Source organism: Brachyistius frenatus, unplaced genomic scaffold (genome assembly GCF_029030835.1).
Source record: "Brachyistius frenatus isolate BFR_SWC_R1_liver_20210118 unplaced genomic scaffold, ASM2903083v1 Contig_21, whole genome shotgun sequence".
Taxonomy (NCBI): domain Eukaryota; kingdom Metazoa; phylum Chordata; class Actinopteri; family Embiotocidae; genus Brachyistius; species Brachyistius frenatus.
Window position 1 is genome coordinate 1,594,295 of NW_027210620.1, and position 21,161 is coordinate 1,615,455.

The following is a 21,161-nucleotide window of genomic DNA, read 5'->3' on the forward strand; positions in this document are numbered from 1 at the left end:
GATAACACACACACACACACACACACACACACACACACACACACACACACACACACACACACACACACACACACACACACACACACGATGTGAGGGTTCACCTTCTCACACTTGCTCTGCTTCTCCATGAGTGGGAGAAATGTCTTTTCTTTTTTTTTTTGCATCAGGAATATGTGTGCAACGTTAAAAAATGTGCACTTTAAAAGGCAACAGGTGCAATTCTTTTCTTTTCTGAGTGGACATAATAACGCAGTTGGGCCACTAGGTCTTTTAAAAATTTTAAAAAAAAAAACGCTGTCAAACATCACCAGTTGAATTTAAGGTTGATTACATGTAGCTTTGGCTCTATATAAACTGCAACCCAGTTAAAAGATGGTGCATTTTCACGTTTGAAATTTAAAAAAGAAGAATAATAATTTAGCCTTATGTGTGTGGTTGTGCTGTTTAACGATGCATTTTGTTTGCAATTATCCATCCATCCATCCATCCATCGTTTGCAGGCTGACACTGTGGCCTTACCTCCTCCAGCACATTCACTGTGTTCCTGCAGCTCTGCAGTCGGGTGGTGAAGCTGGACGTTGTCGGGGAATTGTAATCCTCTGTTGTCTCCGAGAGAAACTCGGACACCGATATTTGATCCGGCATCCTTTAACGGGGTGAAGAGACGGGGTGGGGGGGAGAAAAAAATAAAAATAAAAAAAAAATAAAATAAAAAAAGCCCACCGGAGGGTTGGCGATTAATGTTCAGAAAGACAAAACCATGTAAGATTTTTTTTTTTTTTTTTTTTTTAAATTAAGAGAGAAAGCAAGGGGAGTCCGGTGAGGACCGCCGGAGCCGCCGGAAAGCAAAGCCGATGTTCCCCGCAAAACTGTGCAAAAAAAAACAAAAAACCACAACAACTATCGAGATGATTAAGACGCGTCTTCTTCTCCGGTGACTTCTCAAATGACTTCACTGTTCCCCAGGGCCCACGGGGAGGAGGGAATTAACTAAAAAAAAAAAACACACACCAAAAAAATTCTGCAGGCTGGGTCCCCTTCGGTGTGTCTTTTCTGTGAGAGGATGTCTAAAAGCGACACATTTATAAATAGTGTCACTCTGCGTCTGGCTAAACCTCGGAGGGAAAACCACCGTAAAGAATAGCGGATGCCCTCATTACGCTCTACAGATGTGCAATAAAGCCGCTTGTCGTCAAAACAGCGCACCGTTACCAGCCTCTGTTTAAAACCTATCGTACTCCATGGTCTGCCGAGGTCGTCTGGAAGTGCAGCGGGGCTCGGTCCTCTCGTCTTCAGCCGTAGTTTTCGGGGTTATTTATTTTTATTTTTTTTATTTTTATTTTTTTTAAAAGCTAAACGCTGCCGCAGACACACTCGCTGCTACTCTCTCCTGCTCCGCCGCGCTCAGAGCTGCTCAAGGGGGGTCGTCAAGCCAGCGGCACGAAACGGCGGGACGTCCGGTCAAGAGTTTCAGCGTAAAAAAAACCCAGAGTGGACTCTTAAATGATCTAAATATAATTATTTAATTACGGTTTTTTTTTTTTTTTTTTTAAAAGAAATTAAAATTCAGAATATATGTTCTTAAAATGTCTACATATGTACTTAGAAAAGATTTGCGCAGCCAATTATGTTTACAGCCTACGTACACCTTGTTTTTATGGTTGTATTTTGTTAGTGTGTTAGTGAGTTGCAGCCACTGCAGGTTTGTAAATTATCACAAATATGATACTGCTTTGATTTAAAATAAATAAATAAATAAATAAAAAAAAAAAATTAAAAAAAAGCAAAGGGGTCTATTTACGATAAATTCATGATTTTAATGTGAAAACCAAATACCCCATGTTCCGGTGTTGTGTTTCCATTGATGGCAGCTTGGCGAAGTTCTCTCCCACCCACCTCGCCTGGTTGACGGAGACGAGAGGCCACTGTACGCATGCGCGATCTGGACTCTGACTGCAGAGTGAGCTGTTGGGACTGTTGGCCTGCGACAGAAAACAACGACGTCAGAAAAAAAAAAAAACATCAGTAATAGTTAATGGTTTCACTTTAAGCGGCGGTTTGCGGGATTTCAACTGTTGTGGATATCATTTGAAAAGTAGGAACCTGTCGATCTATTGTCAGCTGCCTTCAAAAGTCACACAATTCAACACAGATGACATCACCTATTTTAACCAGTGTTAAAAATACAGTGCAGGACTTAAAGTTAACGTAATACGGATTACACCTATCACTGCCTGATCAATGCTTATGTATTTTAAAGTATGCAGAGTTGTTGTTTTTTTTTATCTGGTGGACATCTGGTGTCTGGTGAGACAGAGGAAAGCCCACCCTATTTGGGCAGAGCCTGCCTACTTCCAAGGGTCAGCCAGCTGGCTTCCGGTTCAGCCCCATGCTGAAGTGAACATGGATTAAATAATAAAATAAATAAATTTCTAAAAGTGAAACAAGTCATTTTGCTGGTAATGAGTTTGCACAAGTGTCCCCTGTCATCAGAGTTTATCCTGCAGTTTAACGAATTAACTGTCATTGGGAAAAGTGGGAGTATTAAAATGATTTTACTTGGAACTGACTGGGTGTGAATATATTAATGACAGTCAACGGTGAAAGAAAAATTCAGGCCCTTTACTTAAACCATAACTATTAATACCACTACAATTAAAAGTCCTGAATTCAAAATTTTACTTCAGTAAAATATGTATCGGCAAATTTTTGTTTAAAGTAAAAAATAAATATGTGTGCATTCTGTAGAAAATCCTCCCTGTCTCTATTTTTCTGATATTTTTGGATTAATATTACTGATTGGGGCCCGAGTATAGCATACTCGTGTTTTTTTTCGGCCCAAATTTTTTTTAAATACTTAATACTTTAGTATGTTGTCTAAAATATGAAGAAAAAGTCATGCCGTAGTGTTTCGTCCACAACGTTATACTATAGTATAACTTTTTGTTCCTCCCAAAAAAAAATCACCAAACCATCATACTATAGTATTACTTTTTTTCATATTTTGGACGACATGCTATATTAGTGACTTTTACGTAACGTAACATTACATTACATTACATTTCATTTAGCTGACGCTTTTATCCAAAGCGACTTACAATAAGTGCATTTCAACCATGAGGGTACAAAACCCAGAACAACAAGAATCAAGAAAATACAATTTCTTCAAGAAAGCCAAACTACAAAGTGCTATCAGTAAGTGTCATTTTAAGTGCTACTAAAGTCCTACTGTTCAAGGTAAAGTCTGAAGAGGTGTGTTTTTAGTTTGCGGCGGAAGATGTTCAGAGTTTCTGCTGTCCTGATGTCGGTGGGGAGCTCGTTCCACCATTTAGGAGCCGGGACAGAAAACAGTTGTGATTTTGTAGAGTGTTTAGCTCGCAGTGAGGGAGAAACAAGCCGATTGGTAGAAGCAGAGCGGAGGGAGCGGGCTGGGGTGTAAGGTTGGACCATGTCCTGGATGAAGACTGGACCCGATCTGTTCGCAGCACGGTACACGAGTACCAATGTTTTGTTACTTTGTTGCTACGTTACTTTAAGTAAGCACTTTAAGCAGTAATAGATGTTTTCTCAGAAAAAAGATAAAATCAGATAGAAAACAGTTTGTCCTCCATTTTCCAAGGAATTAGTGTGTCACAGAAATATATTTACACAACTGCAACATTAATGAAACAATAAAAGGGTCAAATCAGGTACAAACATTGTTTTTCCAAAATAAGAGCACAGGACGTAAAGGAACACAGGAAGTCAGTTAAAATCCTTCCTGTAATGCTGCAGGTAGATTTTCAGGTGGATTATGGGTCATCGACGAGTCAGCACCAGAGGTCACAGTTCAAACTAAGGTGTATAAAACCAGGAGTGTGACGAGCTCTCAGTGTACAAATATAAAACGTGATATTCAGCTTTAAAACACACCTGCACAGGTAACACAAGGAAACGTCCGAGCTTCATTTTTTTGTTTGTTTTAAACGCAGTAACTTCTGAGCGCCGTCGTTACTTTGCGTAACTTTGCTTCGGGGAGGCGGCGCGCGGGAGTGCGAGGGCCCGTACATCACTGCTTGCAGTTTTAATTCATTGCTGTGTTTGTTGTATTTTACTTCTGTAGTTGTTTAAGTTTGAGCTAATTTAAACAATTTCACAGGAATAGTTTTAAAACTGTAATCTGAAAAGTAACCAGCGGCTGAAGCAGAGTTAAGAAGAAAAAAAAGTACATTTGCCGATGAGATGTAGTAGGAAGTATAAGGCTGAATAAAATGGAAATACTCAAGGAAAGTACAAGTACCTGAAATCTGTATGTAAGAACAGTACTTGAGTAAATGCATTTGGCTACGTTGCACCACTGATGACAGTTTACAAGTTTGTCAGTGTCAACAGACTGAATATAATTATTTTTTTGGACTGGAGAGTTTATGGTAAAGATAACTGATAACCTCTTAAATAAATTCACTTCAGCTCATTTAAAACTGACTTTTGTCCAATAAGGTTTACAAACAACAAAGATACATGTGATATAGCCAAAAATTTATTTTAGGTTTGCCACACACTACTTTTATTATTCTACCAATTTCACAGCTGTGTCTCATTTAATCCACAAATGTCTGGAGGCAATGAGCCGTATTCTCAACCCTCAAATTGGACAGGAACGTGCATGACTTAAGTTGTTTATCTCAAAGTATATTTAGATATTTGTTAAATCATTTTAAACCTCCCTACAGTTTTTATTCACTGATGTTCACTTTCGCTCCCTTTTCAAAACCGCAATCTGTGAATACACCACAATATGCCACCCTGGGATAGTTGGTAAATAAGTAAAAATACAGAAGACATTATTGTCTTCTCCTCCAAGTCTCAGGAAGAGCCTCTTTATTCTCTGTTGTTGAAACGTAAACATAAAGCGCCACCTTGTGTCCATGCTTTTGTGCTTTGTCTGTCAAAACGTTGCCCCCCCCCCCCCGCCCACCCCCCTGAGAAAGGTAGACTTGGATACCGTAAAAATAAATTATGTTTTCAGACAGATTGTAAACACAATTAAACACAAAACAACATATAAATCAATGAATAACAGGTAACAAAGCAAATCTGGGCACACAGAGTAACTAATCCAAATAAAATAAGTACGAGGCAATTAAATAATATAAAATTAGGAAAAAGATGCAGAGGACAAAAAAGGGGTCACAAATTATAAATTGCATACCACATAATTATTCCGTAAATAGGTAAAAAAAAAAAAAAAAAAAAAAAGATTATAATTGAAATTAAAGAATATTTTCCAAAATGACCAAAAATGTATTATTTGTACTGGAGATATATTTTGTTTATGTGCGATCTTCGATATGAGAGAACAACACGAGTACGTCGTGCTGATTTTAACGAACACGTCCTGCGTTTTATTTTTGTAAAACGTTGACCGGAAGTTCCGGTTTTTGACGTAAGCAAGCTTGACTTGATTCGTGTTAGCCTTCAGCTAGCTCACGTTGATAAGGTCGGTTGAAGGCAGGAGGAGGAGGTTGTCGTGTTTAGCTTCTTTTTTTTTTTTTTAAACAACCAAGACGCAGGTGATATAGTTGCCCGAGTACCTGGATCCGCTTGTCATCTCTCCGAAAACACTCTTTTATCGACAAAAAAAAAACAACAACAACAAAAAAAACGTGTCGCGTGGGAGAAGCAACAAGCAGAGTTCAAACTGAATGGCTGAGGGCTCTTCAGGTAGAGAGAGAGAGAGAGAGAGAGAGAGAGAGAGAGAGAGAGAGAGAGAGAGAGAGAGAGAGAGAGAGAGAGAGAGAGAGAGAGAGAGAGAGAGAGAGAGAGAGAGAGAGAGAGAGAGAGAGAGAGAGAGAGAGAGAGAGAGAGAGAGAGAGAGAGAGAGAGAGAGAGAGAGAGAGAGAGAGAGAGAGAGAGAGAGAGAGAGAGAGAGAGAGAGAGAGAGAGAGAGAGAGAGAGAGAGAGAGAGAGAGAGAGAGAGAGAGAGAGAGAGAGAGAGAGAGAGAGAGAGAGAGAGAGAGAGAGAGAGAGAGAGAGAGAGAGAGAGAGAGAGAGAGAGAGAGAGAGAGAGAGAGAGAGAGAGAGAGAGAGAGAGAGAGAGAGAGAGAGAGAGAGAGAGGTAAATAATAAACTGCCGAAATCATTTCCCTTAAAACAGTGAGCCGGAGCCGGAGGACGTTACCAAACCACGCTCTTCAAATTAACGTTAAATCGGCTCTAAACTCGCCACTTTATCGTGCTTACCTGCAGCTTGACGTCACGTCCTCTTGCCGTTAGCTCGCTAACATTAGCTCACGTGAACTTTTTAGATAACGTGATTTGTTTTATTTTTTTTTCCGTTTTTTTTTTTCATTTTCGAGACGGCTGACGTCATCTGGGCGCGTGTCAGGGTGACGTGACAACATGTGACGTCGAACTTTGAAATCCATAAATACACCGGATGTGGGATCTCCAGGAACACGAGCTAATGCGGCTAGTTGTGTTTCATCGTTGTTGTTGTTGTTGTTGTTGTTGTTTTGAGGTTTTGTTTGCCAGATTAGGTCATTTTTTTTAGGCTTTCGTAACTTTTAATAGGAGTGGTATTTGACTTGTGAAATATGCAGTTAGTAAATTAGGGATGAACATTACTCTTATTAGAAAGGTTTTGTTTTTTAGAACCGATTCTTACACGAGGATGTGTGACGAAATCATAAGTGATGTTTTTCATCCCCAACATGAAGCCTGTTATTGTTGTTGTTGAAATCACGTGTTCGGGGGTTGTGACGCTTGTCACTTTTTCTCCGTCTGCAGACCCGCCTGACCTCAATCCGGATGGGACGTCCCATCAAAAGCCACATCAGCACAGATCCAGAAGAGGTCGACCCCGACACAACAACGACCGAAACCTGAGTAGCAACAGTTATGATCCATCTCAACAATACGGACACTTTCATCAGGGTTTTAAACCCCCGTTCAGCCATAACAATTCGTTTTATGAAGAGTATCACCATCCTCCCTACCAAGGGGAGGACGAAGCCAGAAGACGAGGCCGAGGCAGAGGAAGGCGAGAAGGGAACAGAGGATTAAATGGTTCAGGCCCTTGCTGGCAAAGACCCGGAGGTGACTTTGTCCCGTACGGCGGCAGCAACAGATATGTGGGTGGCTACCAGTCAGGTGCTCATCCCGTGGATGGACCCGATGGAACCAACTGGCGGAGAGAAGGTGTGAGCAGGAACGTGGAACCGACTAATGAAGACCAAGACGCCCGGGCTAAAAAACCCAGGAAGTTTGGCCAGGAGTCGAGGAGGGGAGAACAGAAGGAGAGAGGCGGTCACTTAAAAGAAAACAACCCGAGAGTGGAGGGCCAGAGGTCACATGCCACCAAAGAAGAAGAAAACCCTTCGGAAACCAAGGAAAGAAGTCAGCGGAGCAGGACGGGCTCCGATTCTCAACATCACGATCAGCCGAGGAAACACGCAGAGGCGAACTGGCGGCAAGGACCCATCAAACCCCCCAAACCGCCGTCTCAGGAGGAAGCGGGCTCAGAGTGGGGAGCCGGGGGCCGAGATGACTCCGACCACGGCAGATTGTCGCAGGACGCCGCCTGTAAAGCTGGAAGAGGCTCGGAGCGACACGCGCCTCTTCAGGCCAGAGGGGGACGAAGGGCAAACCATCAAAACCACAAGTCGGGTCAGAGGAGCTGGGACAAGATGCCCAAGAGCAAAGAGACGCAGACAGGTTGGACTGTAACTTCTGCAACCTGTTGTGTCCTCACCAGAAGAAGTGAATCCGTGAATTCACCCACTGCTGTCACACATCTTGTCACCCAACTATATTATTATATTAAAAACTGGTTAGACTCGGTAGAACTTTGTTATCCTCAACATAACTCACGATCCAATTTTCTTTTGTAGGACGTTTTAGTGTAACTAACCAACTAAACCCTAAAACTTATGTTGACCTTAGTTTCCTGTTAAGCATCTTCAGAGTTGCACAGACAATATAAACACAACAGTTCTCTGATACTGTTTATTACATACCTCTTATATTTGTGCTTGTTCTACCTATTTGATAAAGCATCCTCATTATATATTTTTGCCTGGAAAAATTGCTCAAGTGATTAATGAATTACGAGTATTTTCAGAATGATTTTCCATCAAAATTCTTTTGTTTGAGGTCTCATAATGCGTATGGCATCTCTAGAAACTCCTGGACGAAGCTCTGCGGGTGAGAGCAGGGCTCGTCAGCTCGCGGGTTATTTCTGTGGAATCGCCGCCGTCCTCTGACCTTCTGATCTCTTCCTCTGCCGCCACAGGGTGTCTGATCGAACAGCTGTCCGAGGAGAAGTACGAGTGCATGGTGTGCTGCGACGTCATCCGGGTCATGGCCCCGGTGTGGAGCTGCCAGGGCTGCTTCCACGTCTTCCACCTGAACTGCATCAAGAAATGGGCCCGGTCCCCGGCCTCGCAGGCCGACGGTGAGGGGCCCCTACACTCGGGTCACTATAGTCTTCTGTTCTGTCGCTGCACAGCAAACCGTACACAACACCTGGCACATGATGGCCTCTGTGGCTCCGTTAACAATAACCGAAATTCCTGCCGCTTCGGCAGTGCATTGAGTTACTGTTGCGGTCGGACAATACGGAGGCCCACTTATAAAAATACACAAATACAATACAGTGCGTTATATTTCATGTAAAAACAAATTGATGCATGTATCTTAAAATTCACGTTTTTCAGATTCAGCTGAAGGCTGGCGTTGTCCAGCCTGCCAGAATGTTTCAATGAAACCCCCAACGTCCTACATCTGCTTCTGTGGTGAGTGTGTTTAATTCATGCGAACAATAATAACAACTTGCATCTTTTACAATACAATACATCTTTAAAAAAAAATAGTAGTCCCTTTGTTGTATTTTATAAGACACCCTTCAAGTGTGTCTCAGAAAGGAGGAAGAAACAAGATCGCGATTTCTTTTATTCCACGTTTGATTGGCAGGTAAGCAGACGAACCCCGAGTGGCAGCGCAGTGAGATTCCCCACAGCTGCGGTGACATGTGTGGGAAGAAGAGGAGCGGACTGGACTGCAACCACCCCTGTAACATGTAAGCCTTAAAAAAAAAAAAAAAAAAACACAATAAAACTGCTTCAGGTTTCAAATGATGCCACTTTAGGGCAGCGTGTCCAGACGGGAGCTCAACGCTTTGAAAGACTGTTCAAAAGTCCCTCTTCAGCCCTCCATCAAACCACTAAAAGCTCATCCACGGTTATCAAAAACTACAAATTAGTTTAGCAGAAAAATCTCCTCGTGCCTCATAGTGGCTTAGGTTACACATTTCCCTTCATTCAGCGCTTTTGGATCTATGAATATGCCTCTCTCTCCACCGACCCCGTCACCTCTCGCCTGCAGCTCGTTGATATAGAGAGCCTCACCTTGGATTGGTTTATGACATATGAAACCCTGGCTGTGTCGATGCGCGTTTTCTGCGTCACACTGTCACTGCGGTTCCCAAACAGAACTACTCAGCCACGGTGTTTGCTGCTTGTTTTCGCTCATGATGTGTTCTATAAAAAAAGATTTTAAAAAAACAAAACACCACATGGATGTTAAATATGGTTAAAGACTTCATTTTCACTTTAAGGGTCTTTGAAAACTTGAGGTAAATGTTTTGTGAAACTTTTGGAAAGTGAAATTCTACAGTAGATCTGAACGATGACGCCATCGACCCAAAACCGTATTGTCCTTGAACGACGCTTTCTTTTGTTTCTCCTCAGCTTATGCCACCCTGGACCTTGTCCTCAGTGTCCCGCCTTCGTAACAAAATCCTGCGTCTGCGGGAAGAAGAGGTACTCGGCCGCTCGATCACGTCTGCCTCCCTCGTCTGTTTCGTCGTTGTGAAATATTTCCCTGTTGTTTGGCACTTGACTGAATCGTTTCCTTTCAGTCAACCGATGCGCTGCGGCCAGGCTTCGTTGCTCCAGTGTGACAAAGTGTGCGGCGCTCGACTCAACTGCGCCGAGCACGACTGCGCGCAGGTGTGCCACGGCGGGACGTGTCAGCCCTGCCAGATGCAGGTCCGGCAGGGTGAGTGTCGCGGCCGCACCCGCAAACGTGTCTTCGGGCGCCGAGCCAGTTATGCAATCGGGAGACTTTTCAAACGTCGTGAATGTTTGTTTTCAACGTCTGCGTGTAGTTTGCTACTGTGGCGTCGCCACCCGTGAAGCCCTGTGCGGCATGGATAAAGAAGGATTCAACGGTTCGGGACACTTCTCCTGTCAGAAAATATGTGGGAAGTAAGTCGCGGCACCTAACGATCTCCGTAATACATTAATGCTACAAGTTGGGTTTTTTTGTTGGTTTTTTTTATATTGAGAGAAGACAGTTTCCATCACGACCTGAAACTCTCTTTTGTCTTTTTGCTCTGCTCAGGATGTTGAACTGCGAGGCTCACCGGTGCCAGCAGGTGTGCCACCGCGGGGCGTGCCAGCCGTGCCCGCGCTCCCCAAACCTGGTGAAGACGTGTCCCTGCGCTCAAACGCCGCTGACCAAACTCCTGGAGCTGGGCTACGCCGAACGACAAAGCTGCGCCGATCCCATCCCCTCCTGCGGAAAGACGTGCAACAAACCCCTGGCCTGCGGCTCCAGCGGTAAGACGAAGGAACCGGTTGTTTAGAGGACGGCGACGGTCTCGTCTCTCGACACCGAATGCCTGCTTGAAGCTCGGACGGTCGACGGGAGCTGATTCTAGTACACGTCGAATGTTGAAAGACTGATGGAGTGAAACCGACGGCAACAAGTCCGTCGGTTTGAAGCGGCCTCGTGGTTATCTGTAGAAAAGCGTGACACGTTATTGCTGTGAAGTTGACGCTTTGCTCGCTCGCAGAAAACTACGTTTAAAATCATGACGGAAGGCAGAGAAACGGAAAAACGTCACGATGTCAGCTTTTATTCGTCCAAATTTAAAGACTTCATGCTTTTCTGTCACGTCGCGTTAAGCCTGAAGCAGATCCTCTGCATCATAAGAGGAGTTTTTTTTTTTTTTTCATCCCTCGTAAACGGCATTTTTTTTTTAACAGCACTCGTGTTGGAAGAATTTACCTCTGATGTTTGCCGTTGCCTCTAAATGTCTGTAGTTGTCTTCATATCTGTCGATTTACCTAAATGTCATTAATGCCGAGTACATTCGTGTAAACCTTTTACTGTAACTGCGGAATAACTTGTTTCTAAAAGCAATGCTGTGTGGTGTGCGCGTGAGATCTGGAGCCCGCTGGCATTGTTCTTGCAGTTTGTCAGGAGATAATGAACTTGTGCTATTTCAGACATCATCCATCTGTGTGACAATCTGTGCCACGAGGGCGGCTGCGGGCCGTGCGCTCTGACCTCGACCGTCAGGTGCAGATGTGGCTCCAAGACGAAGGTGGGCACATTTTACCCAGCGGACCCATTTGTTTGTTGTGAATCCAAAACAACATTAAAAAAAAAAATTAAAAAAAATCTTAATTTTTTTATGACACTAAAGATTTGAAAGATATCTTTTGTGTGTGTATGTGTGTGTGTGTGTGTGTGTTTTCCAGGAGGTCCCATGCGTAAAGATCCAAACAGAAGGTGAGATTTCAACTCCTCCAGATCGAATGAGTGGAGCGTGGCGTCGCCACCGACCCGACCCGACCCGTTGTCTCGTGTTTCACCTCTTTGACTCTTTGTGCTCCAGACGAGCTCGTCTTCACCTGCGAGAAGCGCTGCAACAAGAAACGCTTCTGTGGCCGACACAAGTGCGGCGAGCTTTGTTGTGTGGTGAGTCGTCACAGAATCTGTCAGTGTTTGTTCACACAATCCAAAACCATAAACATGCGTGAACCGATGATAAAAGGTAAGCTAATGTCCCACTAATGTTTTAACGGTGGCAAACTTTGACTTTTCTTTCTAATCTGAATATATTTTTTGTTAGTTTAAAAAAAAAAAATCTCCCAGTTTCTATGTGAAAGTTTATGGAACGTATGCTGGATTTTCTCCTTTGGATCGGTCGGGAATGTCACTGCTTTTTTCTGTTTCTTCAGTCACAGGGCGTTAACTTCAGAAATAACTGTGTTTTTCCACCACATGGAAGGCCCAGTTCTAAAACTTGGCACTTTTCTATCAGCAAAAATTCTCTCCAGTCAATCACAGATGGGCCTAATATGCATAGTAGTCTGAATTCCTGAAGCATCAGTCACAAACGCAGCAACTTTATTTTAATGTGGTAATAGGAAATTTCTCAATAATCACGATGATGGAATCAGAAAAAGGAAGAGTGAAACACTCGGCGTGTTTGTGAGCACTTACTGTAAGAAATACCTCTTTTCACTCTAACATGGTTTCTTACGCGTGACGTAATCGAGAATATCTCAAATTTATATATTAATGTTTTGTTTTTATTCAGTGACGTTGCTTAGCTTTACTCTGAATGCTATCATTCGCTATTTTCTTTAAAAAAAATAATCCACTTTGTGCCATTTGGAAGTGAAGCTTAATTAAAATTTCACTCACAGCACATATTTAACAAACGAGTTGAAAGTTATTTTGTAGTGCTAATCATTTATTTATTTATTTATTAGGGAAACACTCGACCGTATGAGGTGAGGTGACTGTTGTTTTTTCTTGTTGTCTGTGTCCATCCAGAACGTGGAGCACAAGTGCCCCCTGATCTGCGGCTACAAGCTCAACTGCGGCCTCCACCGCTGCCAGGAGCCCTGTCACCGTGGAAACTGCGATCCCTGCTGGCAGTCCAGTGAGTCCCGCAGACAGGGTTTTTTTTTTTTTTTTTTTTTTCCCCCCCTTTCTCCGCTCCCAACAACGTTGAATTTATGACCTGAGAAGTACCACATAGTTATTCTGTTCTTGAAAAAAAAAGAAAAAGAACTAACCTGAGGTTCTTGCATCATCTTCTGTTTCATTTCGTTCCCTCCGCGGTGTTATGTCTGGCGTCGAGTCGCCACACGGCTCATATCCCAGTCTGTCACGGCCGCTTCTGTTTGTAGGTTTTGACGAGCTGACGTGTCACTGCGGCCTCTCCGTGTTATATCCGCCCATCCCCTGTGGCACGAAGCCACCGGAGTGCAAAAGCCTGTGCACGAGAAGACACGAGTGCGACCACCCGGGTAAGGTACAGCGATGAGCGTTTTTCGCGCTGCGGCCGTACGCGCGAACTGCGAAACGTGCTCCTGACGTTTGCCTCTGATTTAGTGTTTCACAACTGCCACAGCGAGGAGAAGTGTCCCCCCTGCACGTACCTCACTCAGAAATGGTGCATGGGAAAGCACGAGGTAACGTTCCCCCCCGCCCCAGTGTGTCACAAATTTGCACGACTAGTTTCCTGTTTTATTTATTTATTCATTTATTCATTCATTCGCTCTTTCCCTCGGATCCACAGCAACGCAGCAACATCGCGTGTCACCTGCAGGACATCTCCTGCGGCCTGACGTGTAATAAAGAGCTGCCCTGCGAAATGCACCGCTGCAGGCGGATCTGCCACCGGGGGGAGTGTCTGGCAGAAGGCGGCTGCCAGCAGCCCTGCACGCTGCCTCGTCCAGACTGCGGCCACCCGTGCTCCGCTCCCTGTCATAACGGCAGCAGCTGCCCACGCACCACCTGCGCTGCCAAGGTACAGCGCGCTGCCACCCAGAACAGCTGGCAGAGGAAAAAAAAAAAAAAAGAAAGAAAAAAAAGGGGGCTACAAAGTTCGCGCAGATGGTCTCCGTTTTTGGATTCACAGGGGGCTGAGGCATATTTTCCCACCATCAGAAGTTTCTCCTCGCCGACATAACTCATTTTATGATACGAAAAATGTTTATTTAGGGAATAAATTATCTTCTGGGAAGGTGTCACATCTCCGTTCAGCCGTCCAGCTGTGTGTCCCCCACCTCTTCCTCCCCCCCACGTGATCCTCCGCAGAGGCTGCCGGCAGCGGATGACATCTGCCGTAGCGCTGTGTAACTGTCACAAATGGTTAAGTTGGATGAAATAATAACCTGTCAGTGGCAGCGAGCCAAACTCAAAAGAGCTTAAACAATGAGGCCCCTCACAGCTGCAGGAATTTCAAACGCGACTATTGTCTACATGAAAAAAACAAAACGAAAAAAGCCAACATATTTGACCGCTCACAAATAAATGTTGTCACCAGGAAGGACTCTTGAGTTCTTTGTGTCGTCCGCAGGTGGCGCTGCAGTGCGACTGCGGTCGAAGAAAGGAAACCGTATTCTGCACAGAAGCAGCTAGTTCGTATCAGAGGTCCGTTCTGCTGTCTCTGTGTAGTCGGCTCTTTTTTACAGTTTTTCCAAACAGTTACAGTCACAGTTAATCCTTTGTTCCTGCACTGCAGATACGCCGCCATCGCCATGGCCAGTAAGCTGTCTGACATGCAGCTGGGCGAGTCCATGGACATCGGCCCGCTGTTCACCAAGAAGGAGCTGAAGCAGACGAGGTAGAGCAGCGGAGGAAATGCACGATTTGAAAGTTGTTAAAGTCATCACGTAAAACGTTTTGCTGAAAGTGATTTTCCAGGCTTAAATATTACAAGATGTTTCAAGCAACAAGTCGCAGATCAAAGATCGTGCTGCTCTTATTTTTAGTCAATAATGAAATAGTATTTTAAATATTTACCTGTATAGGGATAGTTTAGCTTTCCACTTTGAATTGTTTTTTTTGTTTGTGCATTAATATTGAAATAATTCAAGAAGAGCCTTTAATAGTTTGCAACCGCTTCAAATGCGGCTCAGCCAAGTGATGTTTCCTCTTTTCTTTTTTTTTTTAAGACGTATCTTAGTAGAATCTGAACTTTTTTTTGAAAACCATCATCAACATAAAAACGTGGTGTTTCTTTGTTTAAACGGCTCCTCAGGCTCGAATGTGATGAAGAGTGCGCCACTCTGGAGAGAAACCGGCGTTTGGCGGAGGCCTTACAGATCGACTCGTCTTCCGACCCCTTCAACGTTCGCTCGTCCTCCGTGTACAGCGACAGCCTGAAAGATGACGCCAGGTCGGATTTGACACTTTTGCTTTCTTTCACTGCCCGTTGATGGTCAAAGTAAAAACCTCGCGTCGTCAGATGAACCACTGGACTGAAAATGCAACTCTGTTCTGCTCGTCTTTCAGGAAAGACCTGAAATTTGTCTCGGAGGTCGAGGAGGAGATCAAGAATGTTATTGAGCTCGTCAATAAGGTACGGTGATTTCCTGAATCCCTTCTATTTTTCCAGATTTGTGATCTCAGCTTAGAGTTATGAGATCTCATTTAATGTGATGCTCCCTCTGGTGGTTTTGATGGGAGTCTGCTGCTCTTAGGCTACAAAAACTGAGGAAAAAGTGATGTTTCAAATTGCATGTTGATAGCATTTTCAATAATGATTCAACATTTACATAATGGTAAAAAACATTTTTTTTATTTATTTATAATTTTGTATTTAATCATAAGCATCATATCCCTTCATGTGTATGAAAACAGCTGGATGGAAATTCCCATCGCTCTTTTCACATCGTTTTCTACCGTTTAAAGTTCGCCTGGCGCTTCTTCTTTTTTTTAATGATGTCATGTTGCGCCAGCCTTCTTGTGCCGCGGTTTAAAAGCACATGGGTGGAGAAGAACACCACCTGCTGTTTATCTCCGAGGCCCCTTAACTTGTAATATTCAACCAGCGGCATTTCAAAGAGCAACTATTGAAATTAAAGTCACAGATTTAAGTGGAACATCAAACACCACAGCGTCGCTGGGCAGATTTAGTTTTTTTTGGTGGAAAAAGGAAAGCGCTACGGAGGAGGCCATTTGTTGAATGTGTAGCCAAAACATTAGCAGTCCGAGTCAAACCAACGCAAGATGACAGTTTAATAATTAATCACTTGTCGGAAAATTAATCTTCAGCCTAAATTTCATGACCGTGGCGGCTCGACCTGTCAGTCACGCAGCGTCTCAATATTTAAGGTTGATAACTTTATGCCCAAAGCTGTCTGCTCACACTGTAGTTATAGCAACCAGTGCACCATCAAATAATACAAAAAAAAATAACCTCTAAACTTCCAACACAAGATGCAAAACGATCCTGCAATAAAGTCTTCATGAACACCAGTAACCGGCATTTAAATAGCTTTTCAATCAGAATTCATATGAAGCTGCTGAACCCTGAGGGCAGCAGTTACATTATGTGCTGCCTCATTTGCTTTAATAGATTACTTCTTTCCTCCTTACTGAAGTTTATAAGTATTACAGTCATTTTTCTGGATGGACTCACGATTTTGTCTTGTTTTTACTGTTTACTTCAGTGAGCATGAAGGCAGCAGTTGGAAATCCTTAAACTGCCTCGGCTTCTGCATTAAACATTTGTTGCAGACATTTCATGACTCATGCATTTGGATTAAAGTTAATTTACGATGTATTACTTTTCCTAAGTATCTCCACTATGTACACAAGCTGAGTCTCATGGGCTCATTAGAATTAGTGTCACTTTAGAGAGGAGGAAAAAAAAAAAACTCGGCCGGACGAATTAAAATGCCCATTTTTAGCCATGACTTTGGGTTTTGCAGCTTTCATCGTCTTCGTATTATTTTCTGACCCAGTTGTTGTATATTTTGGCTATTTTTGAGCTCAGCCGGTTCTCTGGTGGACCTCCGAGATGGAACCAGCTGTGGTCGCTTGTATATTTCTGACAGGACGATGAAGCCTCTTTAGTAGCCACGATGAATTAGTAGGTATCTCTTGGGGCAGTCAGAAAAATAGTCTGCGTGTATTTTTTCCCAGCTTTGTTAGATGTATTAAAGCCTTCAGGAGTGACGCTGTCAAGGTCGCTGTTGCTTTGGTTCCTTTTCCAAATGGAAAGGATTGTTTATTTATCAGGAGCTGAATCTCTTTTTTTTTAAATTTATTTATTTATTATCAATGAATCAAGAATCAGAGCTTTTCTTCCTCTGGGTCACTAAAAGGTTTCATCCTATTTCTTTAAGGCTTAAATTTACTGCTTACTGTGCTGCAGCTCACGAGCTTTTTTTTTATTTTTATTTTTTTTTACCTTTGATCCTTTTGTGTGGGCTTTTACTTCTCCAAAAAAAACAAGATTGTAAAATGATCTCTATCGAAATGTTGCTGTAATCCTCTTTAACTACCTTCTGGCAAAAGAAAGTCGACCAGTTTAATGCCTGCTGTAGATTCTCTGTTGTATTCTGCTGTAACAGAGCAGATACAAAAAAAAAAAAAAAAAGCAGATGTGCAGAGTGACCCTGCCAATAGAAAATAGGCCACACAACATTATACTATGTATAACCCGCTTTCACAGTTCTGTGTCGGCCTTTCACGTGATTCTGGAACCTGCCTGCAGAGATTTGCTCCCGTTAAACAACAGAAACTCGAGTGAGGTCGGCGCAGTTGTTTGGGCGAAAAGGCCTGAAGTCGCAGTCGGCGTTACGGTTCATCCCGAAGGTTTTCGATCAGGTGGGGGTCAGAGATCTGCGCAGGCCGCGGGACTCAGAAAACCGTTTCTTTATACGTGGGAAGGAGTCATGTTGGAGCTGCACTTTAGTTTAAAATATCCATTCATGCTGCAGCAGTTTGGGGAAAAAGAAGCCGGTGTATGTGGACAGGAGTGTCTGTATGCTTGTAATAATAAAGAGTAAACACTATATATAAGTCAAAGAAAAAGGGTGATGGCAATAGTTTGAAACTAGTTTACATTTTCAGTCGTTTATGTAGTTTGGAAAAAGAGGCAGAAGAGAAAGATGCATCAGATTAGAGCAGCAGCTTCCAACATGTCTCTCTTGTGACACCTCGAAAACAAAGCAATATACTTTTAGACACCTGATTATTCATCATCAAGTTTATGAAGAGGAGTTGAGAGTGTCCTGACGCGGCCACTGGAAAAGGAAAATTCATTTCAGACACAGTTGAGTGTTTTCTGTTACCAATTTATACGAATTAACACTTCATTCACACACTGTGTCCGATATGTAAAAGTACCTGGGGGGGGGGGAGCAAAAGAGAAGCAGCCTCGTGAAGCGTGAAATGCTCCTCAGTATAAAAAAAAAAAAAAACAACCCTTAATGGATGTGCATTACCGACGTCGGCAGGGTAAACAGCCGAAGAAAACCCACTGTTTCCCGCCGATGAACCGAGACCGCCGGAGGATCATCCACGAGCTGGCCGAGGTCTACGCCGTGGAGAGCGTGAGCTACGACAGCGAACCCAAACGCAGCGTGGTCATCACGGCCCACAAGTAAGAAAAGACCGCCTCTCACGAATGTGCCAATTGCTTCCTGTCGGGCGTTAAAAAAAAAAAGTGCCGATTGCGCCGTTGGTGAGGACGTGTCTGTGTATCTCGCTCGTTCCCAGGGGGAAGTCGGTCTGCCCCAACTCATCCCTGACATCGCTGATAGAGCGGGAGACGGCCGCCAGGGCCCCTCCTCCCATCGCTCATATCAAACAGCACAGCAGCAAGTAAGTCGTCTTCTGTGGTTGAAGTAGACCGTTCTGTACACGGAGGGTCAATCTGGATCCTCACAGCAGCCACGAAGTCTCCCTGAGCGTCACACTGATCTGCCGCCTCCTCCTCCTCCTCCTCCTCCTCCTCCTTCTTCTTCCTTTTATCATGCAGCTGCTTTTCTCTCATCTTTTGTCTTCCCGTGTAGGATTAATCTTCTTTTTGATTCTCCTCATAGGCCCGTCAGCGGGACCCCCTGGTCCAAGATGGTTAAAGAAGAGCCTGTGATCGACTATTTTGATGTCCAGGACTAAAAAAAAAAAAAAAAACGAGGCCGACACGAGAGGAAAACCTCAGGTTCTGCTTCGAGAAGTTCACTCTACACCTGCCAAAAAAAATGTTCCTTTTCATTTGTTCATTAAGTATCGCCTCCGGCTTCACAATCAAATAAAAATATGTTTGGAAACATTTCAAAAGATGCTGATTGCCTCTCGGGGGGGGGGGGGGGGGGGCAGACTCGTAGTTTATGTGAAAGGGCGAGTTGAACGAGTGCTGAGTTGAGTGTTTCCCTTCAGTTTAGCTTATAAAGACTTGCACGGTCTGTGAGGAGGGATGACTTTGAAAAGCTCCTGCCTGTTTTCTCTGCCTCCCGCTTGTACGCAATTTAATAAAAAAAATAAATAAAAAGAAGTGAATTCTCCTTTATATGAAGGATACACATGTTGATGTTGATTTGATAAACGTGCTTCAAAATAACACAGTCGACGCTCTTTTTGGTTTTAAGATCCTCGTGCCGTGTGCCAGTTCTTCAGCCGGCGGATATCTTTTGTTCGTTCTGCTGGTCCCGAGCCAAGAGTTCAGTAGTAAACCTTTGCCGATTTCAGGTTGTGGCTGGGTAGGAGTGGGCTGCACTGCGGAAAAAAGAAAAAAAAAAGGAAGCTCTGTTTGAAACACTGCTGTGACCCAGATGCACTTCTTGGTTTAAAAAAAAAACAAAACAAAAAAACAAGCTGAAGGTATTTTTGCGATGAGGCCAACTGGACGCATACTTCTCTTCGGCGGGGTGTTTTTTTGTTGTTGTTTTTTTTTGTTGGCCCGGTCCAGGTGAGAGCCTCGGATCCTGCTCTCCAGCTAATGGACCGGTTTAAACACTCACTCTTGCAGCTCTGTGAGGCTCAAGAGGGTGTGAGTTGCTGACTCAGATCTGAGTCACCAATGCGCTGACATGAGACAGACCCCGGCACTGAGTGGACACTCTGATGTGCAGGGTTGTTTTTTTTTTTTTTTCACACGCAGCACGAACACTCACAGTATTCAGCTTAAATTCTCACATTCGTTAAAGCACACTTTTAAGTAAAGCCTTACTTTTTAGTGCTTTCGTGCAGCTTTTATGAGTCATTTTCTCATATTATTGTGAGAGGTATGTAAAAATAGTCTGTTTTCTATGTTTTACAATATATGTGACTCCAAATTCATGATAACGTTTCATTTTTAGTATATCAGTTCTGCTGTTTTGTTGATATAATTGCCTTAAAGAAGGAAGTTACGTTTTTTTTTTTTGTTAGTTAGAAGCTATTAATTAGAGGTTACAAATTCCTGTAATTGGTGTTTAAATTTGGTAAATGATGCCAGAAACAACCATATTTATAAACACGTGCTGACACAAAGAGGGAATCCAGTATTTTAATACACAGGAAGATACGGAGGCACAGTGAAAAGATGTCATCGCTAAAAAATACATGACAAAACTTTAAAAAAATAAAATAAAATAAAGCTGGAAAACAAACTACATTCACACAGTTTAAATAAATAAATGAGGGTAATTCCCAATCTGTTAATAAATGGATTTTTTTTTTTTGTCCAGATCTTTTGTCTCTTTTCCAAGAGGATGTTTCAGTCTTGCAGATTCCAGATGTGTGCATTGGTACCACTTAAAGCAATATTTAATCAACCATTAAAATGGCAATTAGCAACAATTTTACAACCCCCCCTTTTTTTTTTGTTTTTTTTTTTATCATCAAGGGTCGCTTATTAGAAAGTGGTTCAGTTCCTCCTGTTAGGGAGCTGCTGCTGCTGCTGCTGCTGCTCCTTTGTTGCTGTAGTGAACAGGTTTTTTTTTTTTTATATATTTTTTTATATATATATATTCAGTCTCTTTGTTCCTTCACTGCGATTACATTTACAACAGCTGTTCGGTGCAGGATAACCTGTAGTGAACATTTCACTCTTGCTATGCCAACATCTTTCATCGAGCAGCAGCAGGAGCAGCACACCCCCCCCCCTCCACCTCCACCTCCACCACCACCACCACCCCCCGCCCACCCTATAAAAAAAAAAAAACCCCGCTCACGAGGATAATTTGATGACACTCCCTGCCACTGGTAATTTTTCATTATATCGACTCTCCAGCAGAGACCGCGCCTGCGCTCCTGCTCCCTTCCGAACAAGGCTTCACCAATCCTGGCTCCGGCTCCATCCCCGGCTCGGCGTCCCACAGGCCAGCGTTGATAAGTCGCCTCGCTGTCCGGTAATGGGGAAGTGATAGGGGGGAAGACGCCGCCGCCTTGAAAGCCGCGAGGAAGTTGAAGGGGGGGGGAAGCTCCACGCCAAGCCGAGCCAGCCGCCGGACAGCTCCGCGGAGACACATCCTCCAGTTGCTGTTGTTGAGTAGCACCCACCACCACCACCACCGCCACCTCCTCCTCCACCGCTCCTCCTACCCCCTCCTTCCCCCCCCCAAAAAAAAAGCGCAGAGTGATGGAGAGAAAGGTAT

General features: G+C 43.6%; 3 protein-coding genes across 8 annotated transcripts in view; 2 read left to right on the forward strand and 1 right to left on the reverse strand.

Annotated features, from left to right (window-relative positions):
- Positions 1-1,919, reverse strand: part of asap1b (ArfGAP with SH3 domain, ankyrin repeat and PH domain 1b) — a 60,506-nt gene extending 58,587 nt beyond the window's left edge. For 2 of the 6 annotated variants that reach the window (XM_069696370.1, XM_069696369.1), the window contains exons 1-2: positions 1,837-1,916; positions 520-646 (exon numbers count right to left, since the gene is read on the reverse strand). In XM_069696370.1, the coding sequence (XP_069552471.1) occupies positions 520-646; positions 1,837-1,862 (153 nt within the window). In that variant the 5' untranslated portion in view covers positions 1,863-1,916. Of the gene's footprint in view, positions 1-519; positions 647-1,238; positions 1,414-1,836 lie in introns of those variants that run through there. The other 4 variants (XM_069696364.1, XM_069696365.1, XM_069696368.1 and 1 more) reach the window with 4 other exon arrangements.
- nfx1 (nuclear transcription factor, X-box binding 1) overlaps positions 1-18,856 on the forward strand; it is a 113,389-nt gene extending 94,533 nt beyond the window's left edge. Inside the window, exons 2-24 of the mRNA XM_069696371.1 lie at positions 5,639-5,703; positions 6,769-7,695; positions 8,273-8,434; positions 8,697-8,774; positions 8,953-9,058; positions 9,729-9,800; positions 9,899-10,038; positions 10,148-10,247; positions 10,384-10,601; positions 11,274-11,371; positions 11,529-11,559; positions 11,666-11,748; positions 12,613-12,721; positions 12,972-13,091; positions 13,177-13,256; positions 13,364-13,594; positions 14,147-14,220; positions 14,312-14,413; positions 14,831-14,968; positions 15,085-15,151; positions 18,039-18,184; positions 18,301-18,405; positions 18,627-18,856. Coding sequence (XP_069552472.1) covers positions 5,685-5,703; positions 6,769-7,695; positions 8,273-8,434; positions 8,697-8,774; positions 8,953-9,058; positions 9,729-9,800; positions 9,899-10,038; positions 10,148-10,247; positions 10,384-10,601; positions 11,274-11,371; positions 11,529-11,559; positions 11,666-11,748; positions 12,613-12,721; positions 12,972-13,091; positions 13,177-13,256; positions 13,364-13,594; positions 14,147-14,220; positions 14,312-14,413; positions 14,831-14,968; positions 15,085-15,151; positions 18,039-18,184; positions 18,301-18,405; positions 18,627-18,702 — 3,282 coding nt within the window. The 5' untranslated portion in view covers positions 5,639-5,684 and the 3' untranslated portion in view covers positions 18,703-18,856. The remainder of the gene's footprint in view (positions 1-5,638; positions 5,704-6,768; positions 7,696-8,272; positions 8,435-8,696; positions 8,775-8,952; positions 9,059-9,728; positions 9,801-9,898; positions 10,039-10,147; positions 10,248-10,383; positions 10,602-11,273; positions 11,372-11,528; positions 11,560-11,665; positions 11,749-12,612; positions 12,722-12,971; positions 13,092-13,176; positions 13,257-13,363; positions 13,595-14,146; positions 14,221-14,311; positions 14,414-14,830; positions 14,969-15,084; positions 15,152-18,038; positions 18,185-18,300; positions 18,406-18,626) is intronic.
- Positions 18,857-20,805: 1,949 nt separating this feature from the next.
- Positions 20,806-21,161, forward strand: part of smarcd3b (SWI/SNF related BAF chromatin remodeling complex subunit D3b) — a 38,546-nt gene continuing 38,190 nt past the window's right edge. The window contains exon 1 of the mRNA XM_069696378.1: positions 20,806-21,157. Coding sequence (XP_069552479.1) covers positions 21,146-21,157 — 12 coding nt within the window. The 5' untranslated portion in view covers positions 20,806-21,145. The remainder of the gene's footprint in view (positions 21,158-21,161) is intronic.